The sequence below is a fragment of the Bacillus rossius genome, chromosome 14 (assembly GCF_032445375.1).
Source record: "Bacillus rossius redtenbacheri isolate Brsri chromosome 14, Brsri_v3, whole genome shotgun sequence".
In the NCBI taxonomy this organism is placed as follows: Eukaryota; Metazoa; Arthropoda; class Insecta; order Phasmatodea; family Bacillidae; genus Bacillus; species Bacillus rossius.
Window position 1 is genome coordinate 27,805,516 of NC_086341.1, and position 17,018 is coordinate 27,822,533.

The 17,018-nt window shown below is 38.2% G+C and overlaps 1 protein-coding gene across 1 annotated transcript in view; it reads right to left on the bottom strand.

The window, feature by feature from the left end:
• The window catches only part of LOC134538748 (kinesin-like protein KIF11-B), a 194,636-nt gene that overhangs the window by 45,855 nt on the left and 131,763 nt on the right, over positions 1-17,018 (bottom strand). The window contains exons 11-12 of the mRNA XM_063380224.1: positions 15,691-15,806; positions 12,377-12,550 (exon numbers count right to left, since the gene is read on the bottom strand). Coding sequence (XP_063236294.1) covers positions 12,377-12,550; positions 15,691-15,806 — 290 coding nt within the window. The remainder of the gene's footprint in view (positions 1-12,376; positions 12,551-15,690; positions 15,807-17,018) is intronic.

Below are 17,018 nucleotides of genomic sequence, written 5' to 3' on the forward strand. Positions count from 1 at the left end.
ATGACCCGTCCACTTAGTGCATGTTGTGGCACGTAGCGAACTAACAGCAAATATTGTATTAGGTAAATTGAGGAAAGTTTACAAAGGTGATAAATTCTGTTTATGTTATGTTTGGATAGGTTATATTAGTGACATAAAATATAAAAATGCACATCTCAGAACAACCGTTTCTCTGAAATTACCATTTATGTTTTTAGAGAGCTCTAGGATATTACCAACATATTTATTCTAAATATTGTACTATTGACAACAGCGGTCGTGTCTATTCTGGTCCCTAGGCCCGCTGTTGCCCATAGCCGTCTGGTCCAAGCATGAGTGTAAAAAAGTGCTTTTGAACAGTGAGCGCACCTGAGCGTGGCGGCTGGTGTGATTAATGACAGTGTATTCGGACCCGGACAGCGTACTGTCTCTCACGCATTTCGTGCGTCCCGCTCACCGTGCACCGGTGCGTGGACAGACGTGTCTGAGCGCTGCTCTGCACTTCGCCGCTAGAGAGTAGTTAGTGGTTCGCCGTTACGACGTAGACCAAACTAAATGGCGTCTCGAGCGGCCAACAGCTCGAGGGGTCGCTGTTGTCCTGGCCCCCTGCTGTAAGCCACAAGGTGAGAACCCGTTCACTCCCTGAGTTTTAGGCTGGCCGGCACTCTCGTCACGACAGCTAATCACTTGCAAACAGGGGTCAGATAGCCAGGTGTCATCACTATATTATCAAAAGTTGTGGTGCCCGTATCCCTCAGTTACATACGTATAAGATGCAAAATTAAGTTAATTTTGTCGACAAAGAATAAAAAATTTCAGAACTTTGAAATAATACAAAAAAATATACATATCAGTATTATTTTCTGAACAAGAAAATTTTTTTTCGTTATAGAATTTAGAAAAAAAAAAACTATCTAAGGCACCCATTGAAATGTACACAAATTAGAATTTTGCACATATGCCTACAGCTCATGCCGCTTGGAGCACTGTAGTAGCATGCCCAGGTTAACAGGCCTGAGTTTCTTTACTGTCTTCTAGAATATTTGCTATAGTTCACAGAAATTAGTTCCAAAGTTTACCGAAGTAAAAGGTTAGGTTAGGTTAGGTTCTGTCACTGTAATAAGTAATAGTTCTTTATTTTCGATTAGGGAGGGTAGGATAAGTTAGGTTAATTAAAATGAAAATTTAGTTCAGTTAGGTTAGTATTATTAAAAATACTTAATGACTGTAAAATATGGAGTTTATTTATGAGCGAGGGACAAACTTTGTACAACTTCGGAACTGTTCCTGCCTGGCTCTCGGCCCTGTGAACTGTATGCTTCCTGTGAGTCAAGTGGTACGTTCTGTGCAGTATGTACCACGTCTTACACATGAAGCATACATTTTTATATATGATTCCTATGGTAATTCTGAAAACATGCGTGGATTCAGGATATGGTTAATTATACCACAAATGTATGAAAAATTAAATGGTTGTAAATTTGAAAATTTATAATGTTCAACAATTCGCATCCCACTACATTTTGTACACAAATGTTTAACCTTCTATGAAGTGAAAAGCTATGTTCAGAAAAATACAAGCTTGATGATTAGTTAATCAGTAGGGCCCGGAAATTTTCGCGAACCGCGAAATAACGCGAAATACCGCGAAATGCCACCAAAATTACATTATATGCGAGATTCCACAATAAACCATCTATTCGCGAAATAACCGCTAAATCATTTAAATTCACTGGTTTACATAAGCGTTCACCCTAATTTACGTATTTTTCTTTCACCCGAAACTCGCGTTACACTTATTTACAGCAATATTATATGCTCTTTATTCATAAAATCTACATTTCATAACCCCATGTGAATTAATATTGTTCTGTTTTCTATTCCACGTAACGTAACCTACGAACGAAAACCAAAACAAACACATCGACGCCTGCTAGATGTGAGTGCGAGCGTAGGCGATAAGCGCCCGAGTTCGAGATAATCGATTTAAGTGTCGATACATTCATGGCAACTGTTTTTTCTGTGCGTAGAAGTGTAGCCGGTGCAGTCTATTACGATTCTATCTGTTTACCGCGTCAGTGGCCACGCGCATTGTGTTCATGTGTTTACTAAAGGGATGTTCACAATAAAATTATCTCGTGATTGATGAAATACGTGTTTGTTAATACTGAGTGTTGAAAATGCCGAAAGTTGTAAGTGTTTTTGATCGCGCACGTGAATTTGAGAGCGATGGATTTTACATTTTTGACAAAGTGAACAAAACATTGATGTGTAAATTTTGTAATGTTAAAATAGAGTGGGCTCGCAAAGACACGTGTGTCAAGCATTGCCGCGATGGTACAGTGCACAGACAGAAAAAAGCAGCAGCTGAATCACAAGCCTGCACAAGCAAAAGGCAAATTTCTGTTGGTGACAGCTTTCAGGTGGCAAAAAAGACGAAAGTTGACAAAGAAATTTTTGCCTCATCTTTGACAAAAGCTTTCATGGAAGCGAACATACCATTGGAGAAACTCAGCGATCCTGCAATAAAAAACTTTGTGGAAACTTTTGTTCCTGGTAAGGATGAATATTTGTTTATTATAAATTATTTGTTACGTTCCAAGACCCCATCTAATCTGTTAAAACTTGTTAAAGTTAAAATTGTTTTAAATTTTTTTCCATGTTTATACCGCTAGAGGGCACCATTTGCTTACAGGTGGAGGGCAGTTACGATGTGTAAAAACATTGCGTGAGACGTATGTGCCCAAGATCCAAGAAGCGGCTGAGGAGCAGTGGATTAAATCAATTGAGGGACAAGATATTGTTATTTTGTGTGATGAAACCACTGACAAAAAGGGACAGTGTGTTTTTGTGGTGCTTTTCAAAACATTACAAGCTTCAGACTCACAAATTATTCTTGTTGCCGGGGTCAAAATTTTAGAGAATTCTAATGCTAGTGAGTGCTCGCGGGCAATATTAGAAGTACTGACAAAATTTAAGGTTGACCATACAAGGGTTGTTGCGGTTGTGTGTGACAGTGCACGCTACATGACAAAGTGTGTGCATTCTTTACAAGTTGTTCTTTCGTCTGAGGGTAGGGACGTCCATGTTCAGTGTTGGAGTCATAAACTGAATCTCATTCAAAATATTTGGCCCCAATCTCTGCCGGAGCTTAACAATTTTGTTAGCAAAACGAAAACAGCATTTATGAACACGCGCAAAAGGAAACACAAGTACTTGTGTTTTCTCAAGCAGCGCTATCCAGAACAAGAAAAGCCTCATGTTCTGTTTCCATCACCAGTCCTTACAAGATGGGGTTCATGGTTTGAGTCGGTGGGTTATGTTAACACATACCTTGACGACTTGGTAACATACCTGAAGTCACTGGAGCTCGAGTCGTCAGAAGCTCTGATGTATTTTCAAACCTTGTCAGTGGAAGAGATTGTAATCATTCAATGTCAGGCTGAATTTCTCGTCGAACATGGGTGTGCTTTGGTTGAGCTGACAAAGCAGCTGGAGGGTTCAAGCTACCCCATGTCCCACTTGATCAGTGGAAAACTCTCAGACTTGTTGAAAAGTTTGCAGCTGGTGAATGATTTTAATTTTGGCTCAAAAACAAATGAGAGTCTAAAGTTGTTGGCAGCTGTTAAACAAGGTTTGGTTAAATCCCAGTTCCAGTCCTGTGGGTTGAGGTGTCACACAAAGTTGATGAAGTTGATTAATGAAGATCCTTCCAAAAATATCTTCCAAAACTTGGGGCAACTGTTTAATCCACGGGAAATAATGTTGAATGATGTTTGCAATGATATGGTCAGGGCAGGAAAATCATTGCCATTTGTTTCAACTGTTTCAGGAAAAGAATTTTTGGAAGGATACTCAGCCTTAAAGGAAATAGTAGTTGAGAAAGTGAAAAAGAGTGAAGGAAGTGTGGATATCATTCCAATTCTGTTGGCCTTGAAACTGGCCCATTCAGCTTTTGCATGCAATGCTCTGAAAGCCATTTGGATACCAGTATCAAATGTTGACTCTGAAAGGACATTTTCAGCATATTCCGATGTGTTTTCAGACAAAAGGCGAAGTTTGAAACCTCAAAACGTTGAGCTTATGGTCTCATTGTACTTTGGAAGTAAAACATAACATGTTGAAGAAACTCGGACTAAGTTATACTTACAGTGCTGAATTGTTATTAGCATAAATTTTGCTTCTTGTCTTACATATTGAATAATTTTTGTAATTTTTAACTATTGAAACTGTTGATTTGTAATTTGTATTGTTTTGTGGAAAGCTGGAAAAAAATGTAGGCCTGTCCGATTATATTTGCATTCTATATGACATAATTTTTGTAAGTACAGCGTGTATTTTTTTTTAATTCACACTTCCGAAGTGCAGTTTTTATGACGAAATATAAAAAATTTTATGACGAAATCAAGAAATTTTTATGGCGAAATCTGCTTATTTTATTTACCGTTAAAGTAGGGCTCTATTAATCAGTTAAGGAAGGTAAACAAGTGACACTTCCAAGTCTTCAGACAAACCAAGCATATTGATATCTAAAAATGTGTTCCTATTACATTTTATTGAAACTCCATTTGTTATAACTGAAGGAATAAAACTTCTGTGGGGGTTTGGGGCGAAAGTGAGAATCAGCGTACTCTCTCATTCTCTCTCTCTCTCTCATTCTCTCTCTCTCTCATTCTCTCTCTCTCATTCTCTCTCTCTCTCTCATTCTCTCTCTCTCATTCTCTCTCTCTCTCATTCTCTCTCTCTCATTCTCTCTCTCTCTCATTCTCTCTCTCTCTCTCTCTCTCATTCTCTCTCTCATTCTCTCATTCTCTCTCTCATTCTCTCTCTCTCTCATTCTCTCTCTCTCTCTCTCTCTCTCTCTCTCTGTGACACTAGCTGCAAAGATTAAAATCTAACTTTTTGAATACAAATAAGGAGAATCTTAAATAGATTAAACAACAAACTTTTTACTTTTAAAGGCAATGCTAGTAGCTATTTAATGGCATGGTTTTAATTGCGTTCAGATGACAAAGGCTAGGAAAACTAGAGTGTTTGTACTAGTGATAGCCCGATATCCAAAAACCCGATACCGATACCAATTCCGATATTTCCAAATTTACCGATCCGATACCCGATATTTCGATACTAGGCCTATCTCATTTCTAACACTGATTCTATAAAATTGTGGTTCTGGAGTATTGTTAGAGACAATAATGAAAAATGTTAAATATTAATAAAACATACTTATGTGAATGTATATATATTTTTTATTAATGGTAAAATATTGTAAATTCACATTAAATGAAAGCTAATAATGAATTTATCATAATGGCCTACAAATAAGCTCTCTAAATTCAAGGTCTTAAAAAATTAAATTGTTTTTCAAGGCCAAATAAAGCAATATTCTGGTGTAGGTATTACCTACAGTATGCAAAAAACATATTGTAACTACAAGGAAACAAATTTCAGATTTTTGTGGAGAAATGTTGAGAAATCTTGTAGCTGTCCGGTATTAGTCTCTAGTGTATTTGCTTATAATGTATGAATTACAAGTCACTGCATGTACTGAGTCCAGTGTCTCAACTGTAATCTACGAAAAATACCGTCCGAAAAACGGGAAGCCTACAACTCACGTAGTTTTGGTTCTCTGCAAGAATTTCCGAAGATTTCTGAAGTTTTGCGTTTTTGTATTAACGCCACTTCAGCCGCTAAATCAGAAGTTCAAGCATGTTGTGACTGACCTAACCTTACCTAACCTAACGCTTCGGTTTCTTTTAATTTCAATTTTTGAGAAATCCGAAGTTGCACGAACGAGGTAGGGAACCGAAACTACGTGAGTTGTAGGCTACCGCCGAAAAACATCAAACTTTTGTACCCTTTGTAAAATTTCATCACGGTAAATGACACGCTAGAAAGAAAGTTCTTCAAATAGCAAATTTTGTGACCATTGTTCAAGTGTATCACTCCATTTATTGGTGCGAAAACACGTTAAAAATACGTGAAAAGTAATTTCAATACAACTTTGAAACGTACTGCAGAGTTTATAAAACCACACATCTTTATTTATGTTGTTGGCAATGCACTCAATATAGCCAACATAATACTTTTGCTGCAACTTGCCCTACTTAAAAACGTTTCATATTTTAGCTTTTGTAAAACTTACGTAACGTTTGTGTATAGAACAGCAGTTGGCGACCATGAAACGACACGGAAAGAAAATGTCTGTTATATCAAGCAGCAACTTTATTCTTCTTCATGTTTACTTACGGCTACACCACTTATTAAATTAAATATCATAATTACTTTCGTTTATGTTTTAAATTTATGTACACATAGTGAACTTCGAAAATTCATCAAACGAAAACATTTTGCGAATATCTGAAACGAATAAATATGCACTAATGACTGGGATTTGTGTACACAGGGAAGAATTGTACCGTCGGGATGCACTGCAGTATCAGAAAGAAGAAATATGCTTGAAATCTTGAAATTGTTTCAGTGGAAAATATCCTTGGAATTACTAGGTAATATGGTGACGTGAAGAAAGATAAATTACGCCCGCGGAAAATAAGCTTGGAATTACGGTTAAGGTTATGTGAGAAGTATTATTGGCGAGAGCAAACATCGGTTATCAAAATATCGCAAGTATTTACCGATGTCCGATATTGAAAAATGTGCCGATATTACCGATCTCCGATATCGAATATCGGGCCATCACTAGTTTGTACTTTAATTACAGTACACTCCCTATTTAACGCGGTTGTCGGGGGACATAACTTTTACCCGCGTTGTTGCATAACCGCGATGTTTCGATGTGACCAAGGTCAAAAGGCATTAAACACCGCCTGTGTTCTAATAGGTCGGCAAGCACGCACAGAATAGACGGCCCGCCATTGTGCGGACTTTGCATCCGCAGTTTTCACTAAACGCGGGTGAAAAAAAAAATAATAAATTTTAAAGATAAATATTAAATGTTGTATTTTATTTTTTAATTTCCGCACGCCGCGCACAGTTTGTCGCACGGCCTACGAGCGCGCCACACGCCGCCATACACACGTGCGGCACACAAGCTGCTGCCAGTCTCGTGGTGTCAGCCACAGTATCTGCTTCGTCTGAGTGTTCGTAACAAAGTAAGTGCAGTGTGTGCGGTTACACACGATTCTGTGGTCAAAGTCTTCTAAATAGAAAGGCCATAGTAATACTTCAAACCGAATATGAATCGCAAAGTACCGAGTTTGATTGACAAAATAAAAATTCTAGATTTACGTACTTACAGATAGCGTGTCTTTTGCAGAAGTATGCAGCAGATACGTGAAAAACGATTCTAGCATTCGTACAATATAAAATAAAGAATCGTCTATCGTGTAAAGTGGTTAGTTAAACTTTGTTATCCATGCTTACAGTAAATTATAAATGGTCACATGTGGGATACAAAAATTGCGCCAAAATAATTTTAGCCCAATCAGTGGCGCCGTATTAAAAAGTCTGTTAAACGTTGTCTTTACTTATTCCATCAAATGCTGTGTCGAGTTGCTGAGTGTGTGTGGCTCGGATCGGCAAGTGTTATATTCCCCAGCCTCTGGTTAAAGGTCGGGAGACCGCTACACATAAACATTTCCGGGGCTTGTTTACTACCTCACGGCAAAAGTGGTACAGTATGGTTCACGTAAGTATTGGACCACTGGGAATTCCTCGGCAAAGATTAAAAATACGCCAGCTGATTTACTTTACTATTTAATGTTAAAACATTATACAAAAGTAAAAAGATGAACGTGTATAATACAACGAATAATATTACGTCTGTAGGTTCAAGTTGTAACAAAACATTTATATGTCTCCGCTTGTCAACACACGTGACCACGAGAAGTGTGCAGACGGAAATGAGTGAACTACTCAAGGTCACCAGACTTCCCCCCTTTCGTCTTAATCGCCCCTCTCATCACTGGCGCTTATATTCCACTCCTCCCGTCTACCCGGGTGTCTTGGTCGCATATTCTCGGCTCGCCTCTCCCCTCCCAGCGCTTGCAATCAAAACCAAACCTATCCAACATCAATCCCCAGCCGAGTCACGCTGGATGATGTCGCTGGACGGTGGGCTTTATCGGGTCCCCTGTCCGATGCTTTATTTGTGGGTTAAAAAAAATGTTAAGAACTAGTGTTTCAGAAAATAACACTGGACTGGATTGGACCATAATTTGAAAACACTACAAGATAGAGGAATAATGTACGGAGATATCTTGTTTAGAATTTCACTGCGGACATTTTCTACGCCTAGGCTTTTTTCTGCCCGATGCTTAGTTTGTGAGTTACAACGCAAAATTATCCTAATCGGCTGTCAACCATTTATTCCATTATTATTACAGTAGAAACTCGTTAATCCGTGACGCGCTAATTCGAGAACCGGATAATCCGGGACGATTTAAAAGTGCAGAAAAAAAAGAGAAGTAAAAATTGTCAGCGCTTAAAATTAACGTCACGCGGGCCGGCGGCCGGCAAACACTGCAAGCCTTCGCATGGGCCGCCAAACTCTGCAACGCTGTTTGTACCGACCCTTTGTGTCGTCCCCCTTTCAGCTGTCACATTTGTCACTCTTTAAACTTGAGGGGGATGTCTTGACTTCTGCTTCCCGTCTCCCTTTGTTTGTTTCCACCCGCCAACTCACGGCAGGCGCCTGGCGAGTGACGTGTCTGGCTGGCATTCGGCTGGATGATGGTGGGGAGGGGGGGGTGCAAGGTCAGCACGATCTTATCTTTCTCTCTTCCGCTGTTGTAAATGACCGTGAACTAATGGCTAGGCAGTGCCGTATTTTTTTAAGCCGAGACTAATTCGAAGACGGTCCTTACCGTGAACGGATTATCCGGGTTTATTACTTTTTTTTTTACATGATTTTAATTATCCGGGCATCGGCGGGGTCCCAATTAACACGAATAATGGAGAGTTTACTATTTTTTATCCATCTGCTGCCAAGGCGCAGTAAGCCTCGGTAGATGTTACGTCACATGACCTTGGCCTACCCAGCTGCACGCCGGTGTCTGAGAAGCTTGACAAGACCTTCCGGGCTTTTAATCGCTAGACCGTGAAATTCGGTAATCCGTGATTATCTCGTTCCCGACCATCACGAATTAACGAGGTTCTACTGTGTTATTATTATTATTATTATTCATTTCTGATTGGGGGACATGGTTTGACCCGCGATATACCCGATTCCGCGATCTATCGGGGTGCGGTATACCGGGAGTTTACTGTATATACCGTATTTATGCAGATATAGGCCGCGTGCGGATACAGGCCGCACCCTAAATTTTTGATTAAAGTCTTAGAACAAATTAATATCTCAAAAAGAGGCCGCACTGAAATGCTGATGAGCGGCAATCACGAAGTACGTACCTATTCACAGAGCGATCGTGGCAACTGCGCGCCATCGATAAGAGCGTGCTGGCAACAGCGGAGTTTGACCTTGTCTGCATCCTGTGTATAGTTTATCCTCCTCCTACGCCCCCCCCCCCCCCCGCCACACCTCCATGGCTTTGGTAGCCATACACAGGCAGCGGACTTTGTTGACCTTGTAGTTCCCCCCCCCGGCCACCCCCCTTGCATTCTTTCAGTTCCGTTATCTGTGTCGCCCACTTCTCCCCTTCCTGTTCATCCTTGTTTCCACGTACCGGTAATTACCACCGTTGTTTACGAGAGTCGTGCTGCATAGCTACCTACGTAAACGTGTACTGGAAATTTCAGTCATATTTTTACAAAGTTTAATATTTATTTTTATTTATATTTATTTTCATTTACATATATTTATTTATATTTTGCGTGTGTCGGAGATGGGAAAAGACAGAGCTAGTTACAAGGCTAACTTCAAACTGAAAGTGGTACAGTATGCACAGGAGCACGGTAAGAGAGAGGCGGGAAGGAGATTTGGAGTGGACGAGAAGAACGTGAGAAGATGGGTGATACAGAAAGAGAAGTTGCAAGGCATAAAAAAAATAAATGTACCTTACGAGAACAGAAGCCGAAATATCCGGAGGTGGAAGATGAATTGTACCAGTTTGTCCTCAGCACAAGGCAAAATGGTTTCGCTGTTACTACTGAAATGTTGCTGTTCGAAGGCAGCAGAATCGCAAGAAGACATGGCATACCCGTCACCGAATTCAAGGTTAGTTATGGGTGGGCGAGGCGCTTTATGGACAGAAAAGAACTCATTTTAAGGAGACGGACATCCATTGCTCAGAAACTTCCAGAAAGCTATGAAGAGAAGTTGATAAGTTTTCAGAGGTTTATTATAAATTTGAGAAAGCAACACAACTACCAACTAGGGCAAATTGGAAACGCTGATCAGACGCCGGTATATTTTGATATGCCGGAAGCCACGACAGTCACGCCTTCGGGTTCTCGCTCGTTGAAGATACTTGGTACTGGAGCAGACAAGCAAAGATGTACTGTCATGTTATGTGTGACGGCAGATGGCAGAAAACTACCACCATATGTAGTATTCAAGCGCAAAACCTTGCCAAAGGAGAAATTTCCACCGGGAGTTATAGTGCGGGTCCAGGAAAAAGGGTGGATGTCTGAAGATTTGGTCAAGGACTGGCTCTCGTGTGTGTGGTGTCGACGGCGTATGAAATCATTGCTTGTTCTGGACAGCTACAAAGGCCATCTCACGGAGGGTGTAAAGAAGCAGATCCAGGAAGGCAAAACCGATTTGGCCGTAATACCAGGCGGTATGACAAGCATGCTGCAGCCGCTCGACGTGGTCATTAACCACCCCTTCAAAGTGCACATGCGTCGTTTGTACAACGAATGGATCCAGTCCCATCACGAGACAACAAAATCAGGCCGTCCGAAACGAGCTTCGCTGGCAGAAGTGTGTCGGTGGATCCTTGCAGCCTGGCGATCCATTTCTGAAGACTTAGTAAAGAAGAGTTTCAAGGTTACAGGTATCTCGTCGGAAATGGACGGCTCAGAAGATGACGCATTGTGGGATGCGCGAGAAGACGAAGCAGGCGACCCAAATGAACCAGAAGAAGACAATGATGAGGAAAGTGACAGCGAGAGTGCGTATATTGGATTTTTTTAACAACGAGATGTACGTACGGTATATGTAAAGTGTTTTTTTTCCCCTAAGATTTACGGTATATGTAGTGTGTTCTTTTTACGGTAAGTAAATTTCATCAGTGTTTGTAGTGTCAGCTTTTTGATTTACTGTTATACATACAGAAAGAAAAGCATGTGCACTGTGCTTTATAGTAGGTATTGTAGTTATTCAACAACTGCAGATTTTAAAAATTATTTACGGCAACACTCACTTGGCAACATCGCAATCACCACCTTACCCCACACTCCGCCTGTTAGAGCCTAGATGCTACCTAGGTAGTTGCGCGCGCATCAGACGCTGGCAACAACATTCGCCTGGCACTCAGTAGCGCACTGTGCACGGCACATGTAAACAAAGCGGACTTGCAGGTCTGCTTCTATAGCTTATTTACTTTACTTCCAAGTAAGTTTATAACGTTTAATGGTTTCTTTTATAAACTCACAGTAGTAATGCATCTCTAGTCAAAATATTTGCATAAAAAAAAAACATACGCAAATAATGACGTCTACGTGTAAACACCCGGACCTACTTTATTTTCAGCTCCAAACTTTGTTAAAAAAAAGGTGGGGTATTTACAATTGTAAATACTACTTTACCTAATGTTCAAGAAAACTATTTTGTGAGCGGCAGTTGCCAGCCCGCTGCTATGGTGCATCACGAGAGGTTAGGGACGATCGGCAGCGGCCCATTCTTTGTTTACATTGTAGGTGAGTCGTGTCTCTATTTTTTATTACATGTAAGTACTTATTTGTTTATACTTTAGACTTTCATGCATTGAAAATTAGTTTAATCAATTGTATATTGACAAATTTAAATTTTTTTTGGGAAAAAATGTTTTTTTTTTTTTTTTTTAATTTTTATCTCACTAATTGGCCGCACCCTAATTTTTGGGATCATAATTTTGGAAAAAAGGTGCGGCCTATATATGCATAAATACGGTAACTCTCCTTATCCGAATCGCAAAAAAATACCCACGGCAAGTGGTGCACTGTACAAGCACTAATACGACACTAAACAATTGTTCAATCAGTCCAATGTTTCCCACTTAATTTTTCGCTTCTAGAACACATGCACATTGAAAATAGCTTGATAAAATACTGTGAATCAGCTGCTAACAATAAATGACTGCAGAAAACATATTTATATATTTCCTAACACAGGCCTGTGCTAGAATAAATATAATTCTGCTAACTTTTCACAGCTAGTAAGTCATTTAAAAAAGTCTTGACGATGAAGGTACATTTAAAGTCATATATTAATTGTTCAAAAACAGCTTTCTCCAACCTTAGTGTAAAGTCGTAGTGGTACATAACAGCCTTTTACCTCAAGATTTTTAAGTGGCTCAGTTTCATTCTGCACTGCCTGAACATGATCTTCAATATGTTTCGCTGCAGAATCAAAACGTTCCAAATAAGACTGCCACTCACACGCAGCAGAACTCCCTGCTTCCTGAACACAGTCAACAATTTGTTGTCCCATTTCTTCAATCTTCTTAACCTGGCAAAACATACATTCATCAACATGTACTTATCGTCAGTTTAAGTATTCATTAGTAGAGACAAGATTATCTGGTGAATTGCGACAAAACCAAAATAACGCAAAGCACATCAATATTAACACAGAAATGGAAGTTAATATACCATTTAGCACCAAAATGAAACTAAAAACATGAACTCAATCAGCAATTTGACAAAACTTAAGTCAAATAAAAGAAAAAATATTTTATCATGGTTAATTCAATGAATGTATTTTATTTAGCATGAACATTGTACCAGAATGTATGACCAAAATGGAGTGAAAAAAATAATAATATTATATTGTTCAATATTGTATCGCTTTAATTAGTAACACATACAGTGCACAACAATTCAGGTACATAAAACTACTTGATTTTAAAACTACTCAAGATATTCTAGTGGGGTCTGCTTACGAAAAGCATTTAAGAATTTGCTGAGGGCCAAAAAGTTCTTAGATTTCAGAGTAATTTTTAGGCGTAAAAACAACCGGTATAGATTCTTGAAAGAACTTAAAGGACTTGCATTACAATTTATCTTCATTTCTCCACCATATAATGTTAGTCACCGCTCAAATTTCACATATTTTCCTGTGACGACGAGAAGACTGCGCACCAGTTCAGAGTCTTGCGTTTAGAGGCTATACCGCGCTAGTAATACCAGCGAGTGTCACGTTTATCATCCCAACTCACTAATATACATACACCTCAACCTGACGGTTGCCCTTAATGATGGCACATGTTCCAAACACAAAAAGTTGCATATTATTTTTATTTTTCTGAGCAGTTCTGCTCTAGAAATGCTTTTTACTAACTAATGATTTTACTGTATTAGCGCAACATGTGTCAAAATGAGAATATTTTGGTGATGTAAGTATTAAGAATTTTTTTAGTTTCTTATTAGTTCAATAACACACTTTTTTTTTAATGAATAAAGACTATACATACAAATAAAAAAAAAACACAAAAATCTCCTGTTTTAAAAATGAAATTGTCCTAAAAATAAAACCATAAAACATTATCCATATTCATTAGTAAATAAATTCACACAATATAAAAGCAAACCCAACCATCCCTACAGATTTATTTCACAGAAGCAGATAACCTTAAATGGAGAAACAGAAGATGCACCCAGTACTGGTATAGATTATGATACTGCCCCACTAAAAAAAAAGTTTGATGTTTTCGAAATTACGTTAAACTGAAAAGCCATTCATCACTTAACACAAATAAGGGTTGTTTTACTGACACCATGGTTCACCTAAAATAACTATGGATAAGCTATCTGCCCTAATGGCATAATTTTTTCGACACAATTTTATAACTGGTTAAGTAAATATGTTGAGATAAAACTGTACATTTTAAAAATTTCAAAAGGACAAGTTATCTGTTTACCAATGTGTGTGATTGGATTAATGACGACAATGATAACAAATTTACAACAACTTTTTTTTACAAAAAAATATTGATTGTCTGTTAAGTCGGTTTATGGACGATAGTTTAATGTGACGTCATAACAAAACATTGATGAAATGATTGCATACTTTTATGAATAAAATTGAATCATTTTTATTTTAATAATAAAAGAATAAATACTTGAAATTATACCTACTAGTAATCAGATTTTTAAAATGCAAGAATTTTTAACCTTTATTGCCGAAATTGTTGTTTTAATAAGCAATGAAAACCACATTAACTTTTCACTTCACTTTATAAACAGTTGACAAAACAGTTCACGTGTAGATGTAAGTTGTGTGCTGCTGCTGTCTTTCTTCTCGGATGCATAGGCCAATCCAGTGGAAGAGAGATGGATGAGGCGCAAGCGTACAATAAGCATAACGGGACACTGCGTAACGGAACAATGTGCGTAATGGACACAGCGTAACGGAACAATGTGCTTAACGGGACACTTTTTCGTGGGTGCAGCCGGTGTTCATCGATTTATTAGACGTTGTCACGTCAAAAATTGTATCTTCTTGATTCACTATAGAGTAAATATTTTTTATTGTTAAAATTTTCATTAGAGATGGCTATGAACATCAAAGTCGCAACTCAAAGACACCGGAGAAGGAATGTGCCATGGATATCGTGCAGACCCATCCCAGAACTTTCCTGCAGTGATTTAGAGAAACCTCGAATAACTGAAATAAAAATGACCGGATCGGGGTTCAAACACAGGTCCTCAGTAATACATACCCAGTGGCTTACCACGATGCCAACATGCTTCTTCATATCTCCCCAGGACTTAAGAATCGGGCGAATTGTGATACATTAGCCAATACTAGGGGCAATATTATACGGTGAATTACAATAAAACCGAAAAGAAAAAAAAACACAAAGGCATGTCAAAACACCACGTAACACAGAAATGCAAGTTATTTCATGGAATTAAGTAGCATTTAAACAAAACTTAATTCAAATCATAAAAAAAAAATGAACCAAAGTGCAGAAACCAGAAATTTAATTTAATTTGTTTTTAAGTATATATTTCTTATTGAATCTTTTAAAACCATAAATGTTAGTTAATTTACTTTTATTGTGCGGACCAATTTATTACCAATTATTTTACCGCAAAAATGCAGCACATAAATTTTACCCGTTTTGGTGGTGCAAGAATAAAAAAAAAAAGCTTTAATAAAAACCAAACAATAACACCTAAATACTTTGTGTTTTAAAAACTAAATTGGACTAAAAATAAAACCATAAAATCTTGTCTCTACCCATTGCAGTAATCTCAATTAAAGGATCTTTGATTAACAGAGGTTCTGTACTATCAGAGCCCACCTAAAAGCATAATTTCCAGCAAAGATTGTTCATACATTTGCTTGAAGACCTACAATAACCTAAAGAAAATTAACCTAGAAGTTGCCAATTACCAGTTGGGAGAATAATGGAGTAAAGAGAAAGAATCTAACACAAAAAAAAGCTGGAAAAACATTGCCCTGAAAAATGATACCACTGGGCCAACTGAAACCCAAAACGATGTTACCACAGATATAGCTTCCAGGTTGCCGCTTTCCACAATAACTCAACATTCAAGACACTGCTATTTCTTAGCAACTGTTAAAACATTTCATAAATATAAGGCAAGTAAGAGGAAACCAAGCAAACTGTCAGTACTCACGAATTCAGAATTTTCAGGACCAAATTCACGTTTTTTATTGTCGAGCTCAGTTACGCACGACAACATTGTTTGTTGCAAAGATTGGCAGGCTTGATTCCTCTTCTCACAATTACCACCTGCAAAAAAACAAACTGATACTAACAAACTATAGCACGGAACACACGAAACTACTGTAAGGAGGTTAGGCACTGACCTACCCTAACATTGATTCTTTAGCGTGGGGTTTTGAGAGGATAAAAAAATATTTATTCTTGTGTTATGTTTTGTGTTGAAATATTTGTCTCTGCATTCTTTAAATGTTTTTCTATAACTCCTTTGTTTCTGTTGGTGATTTCTGGCAGAGATGATTTATAAATTTATGTTTAAGCCGGGTGTTGGGAAGGAGTAAGGAAGGGCCGTCCAGCTGACGCCAAGAAGTGTTTGAAAGTGTTGTGGTGTGACCTAGTTAGCTGTGATTGGCCAAGTGACGTTTCACTTTATTTGAGAGAAAATCGCTGTAGGCTGCCGCCATATTTTGCCGGAACTATTTCTTTATAGGTTGCCAGAAGTTATTGTAAGCTGTTAAATAAGGGTAAAGTAAATGAATTTGTGGTTTAAAATCTTGTATCTTTTTTTGTTAAACTTATGTTACTTTGAAGTGTATATTTGGTTGAAGTAAGTGCAAATATTGACTGAAGAGGGAGAGAGGCTTGTAACGGTGATTTGGACGGAGCTGTGAAAAGGTGGTGAAAATAAAGCTTTTCTTTTGTAGTTGGGCGTTATTAAATTTATTACTGGAGAGTTACCCACAACACTACGAAGCATTCACATGACAAAATGTTAAAGGTGTAGAATTTCACTTGACAAACAAGTTTTTGTGGGGTACTTGCAACAGAATTCATTGGCCCCATCCATAACTTGCACAAAATAATCACTAGTACAAAAAAATTCATTTGAAGGATGTTGCAAAATTGCTTCCTTCATTTCAAGGTAGCCGAAACATATACTAATTTGTGTGTGTGTGTCTATCCTTACTAATATTATAAATGCGAAAGTAACTCTGTCTGTCTGTTTGTTACCTTTTCCCGGCTGAACGGCTGAACGGATCGTAATGAAATTTGGTAAGGAGATAGATTATATCCTGGGGATGGACATAGGCTATCTTTTGTCTAAAAAAAATATTTTTAAACGGGTTAAAAAAATATATCTTAATTTTATGTAACGTGTGTCATAGATATACAAACTGTTAAGAGTCATTCCTCTATGTCTGCCGAGCAATAGCTTTCAAGCCATTACGTTACGTTTTGCTATTGTAAGGAACTAAGTAGAGAGTAAGAAAAAAATAAATA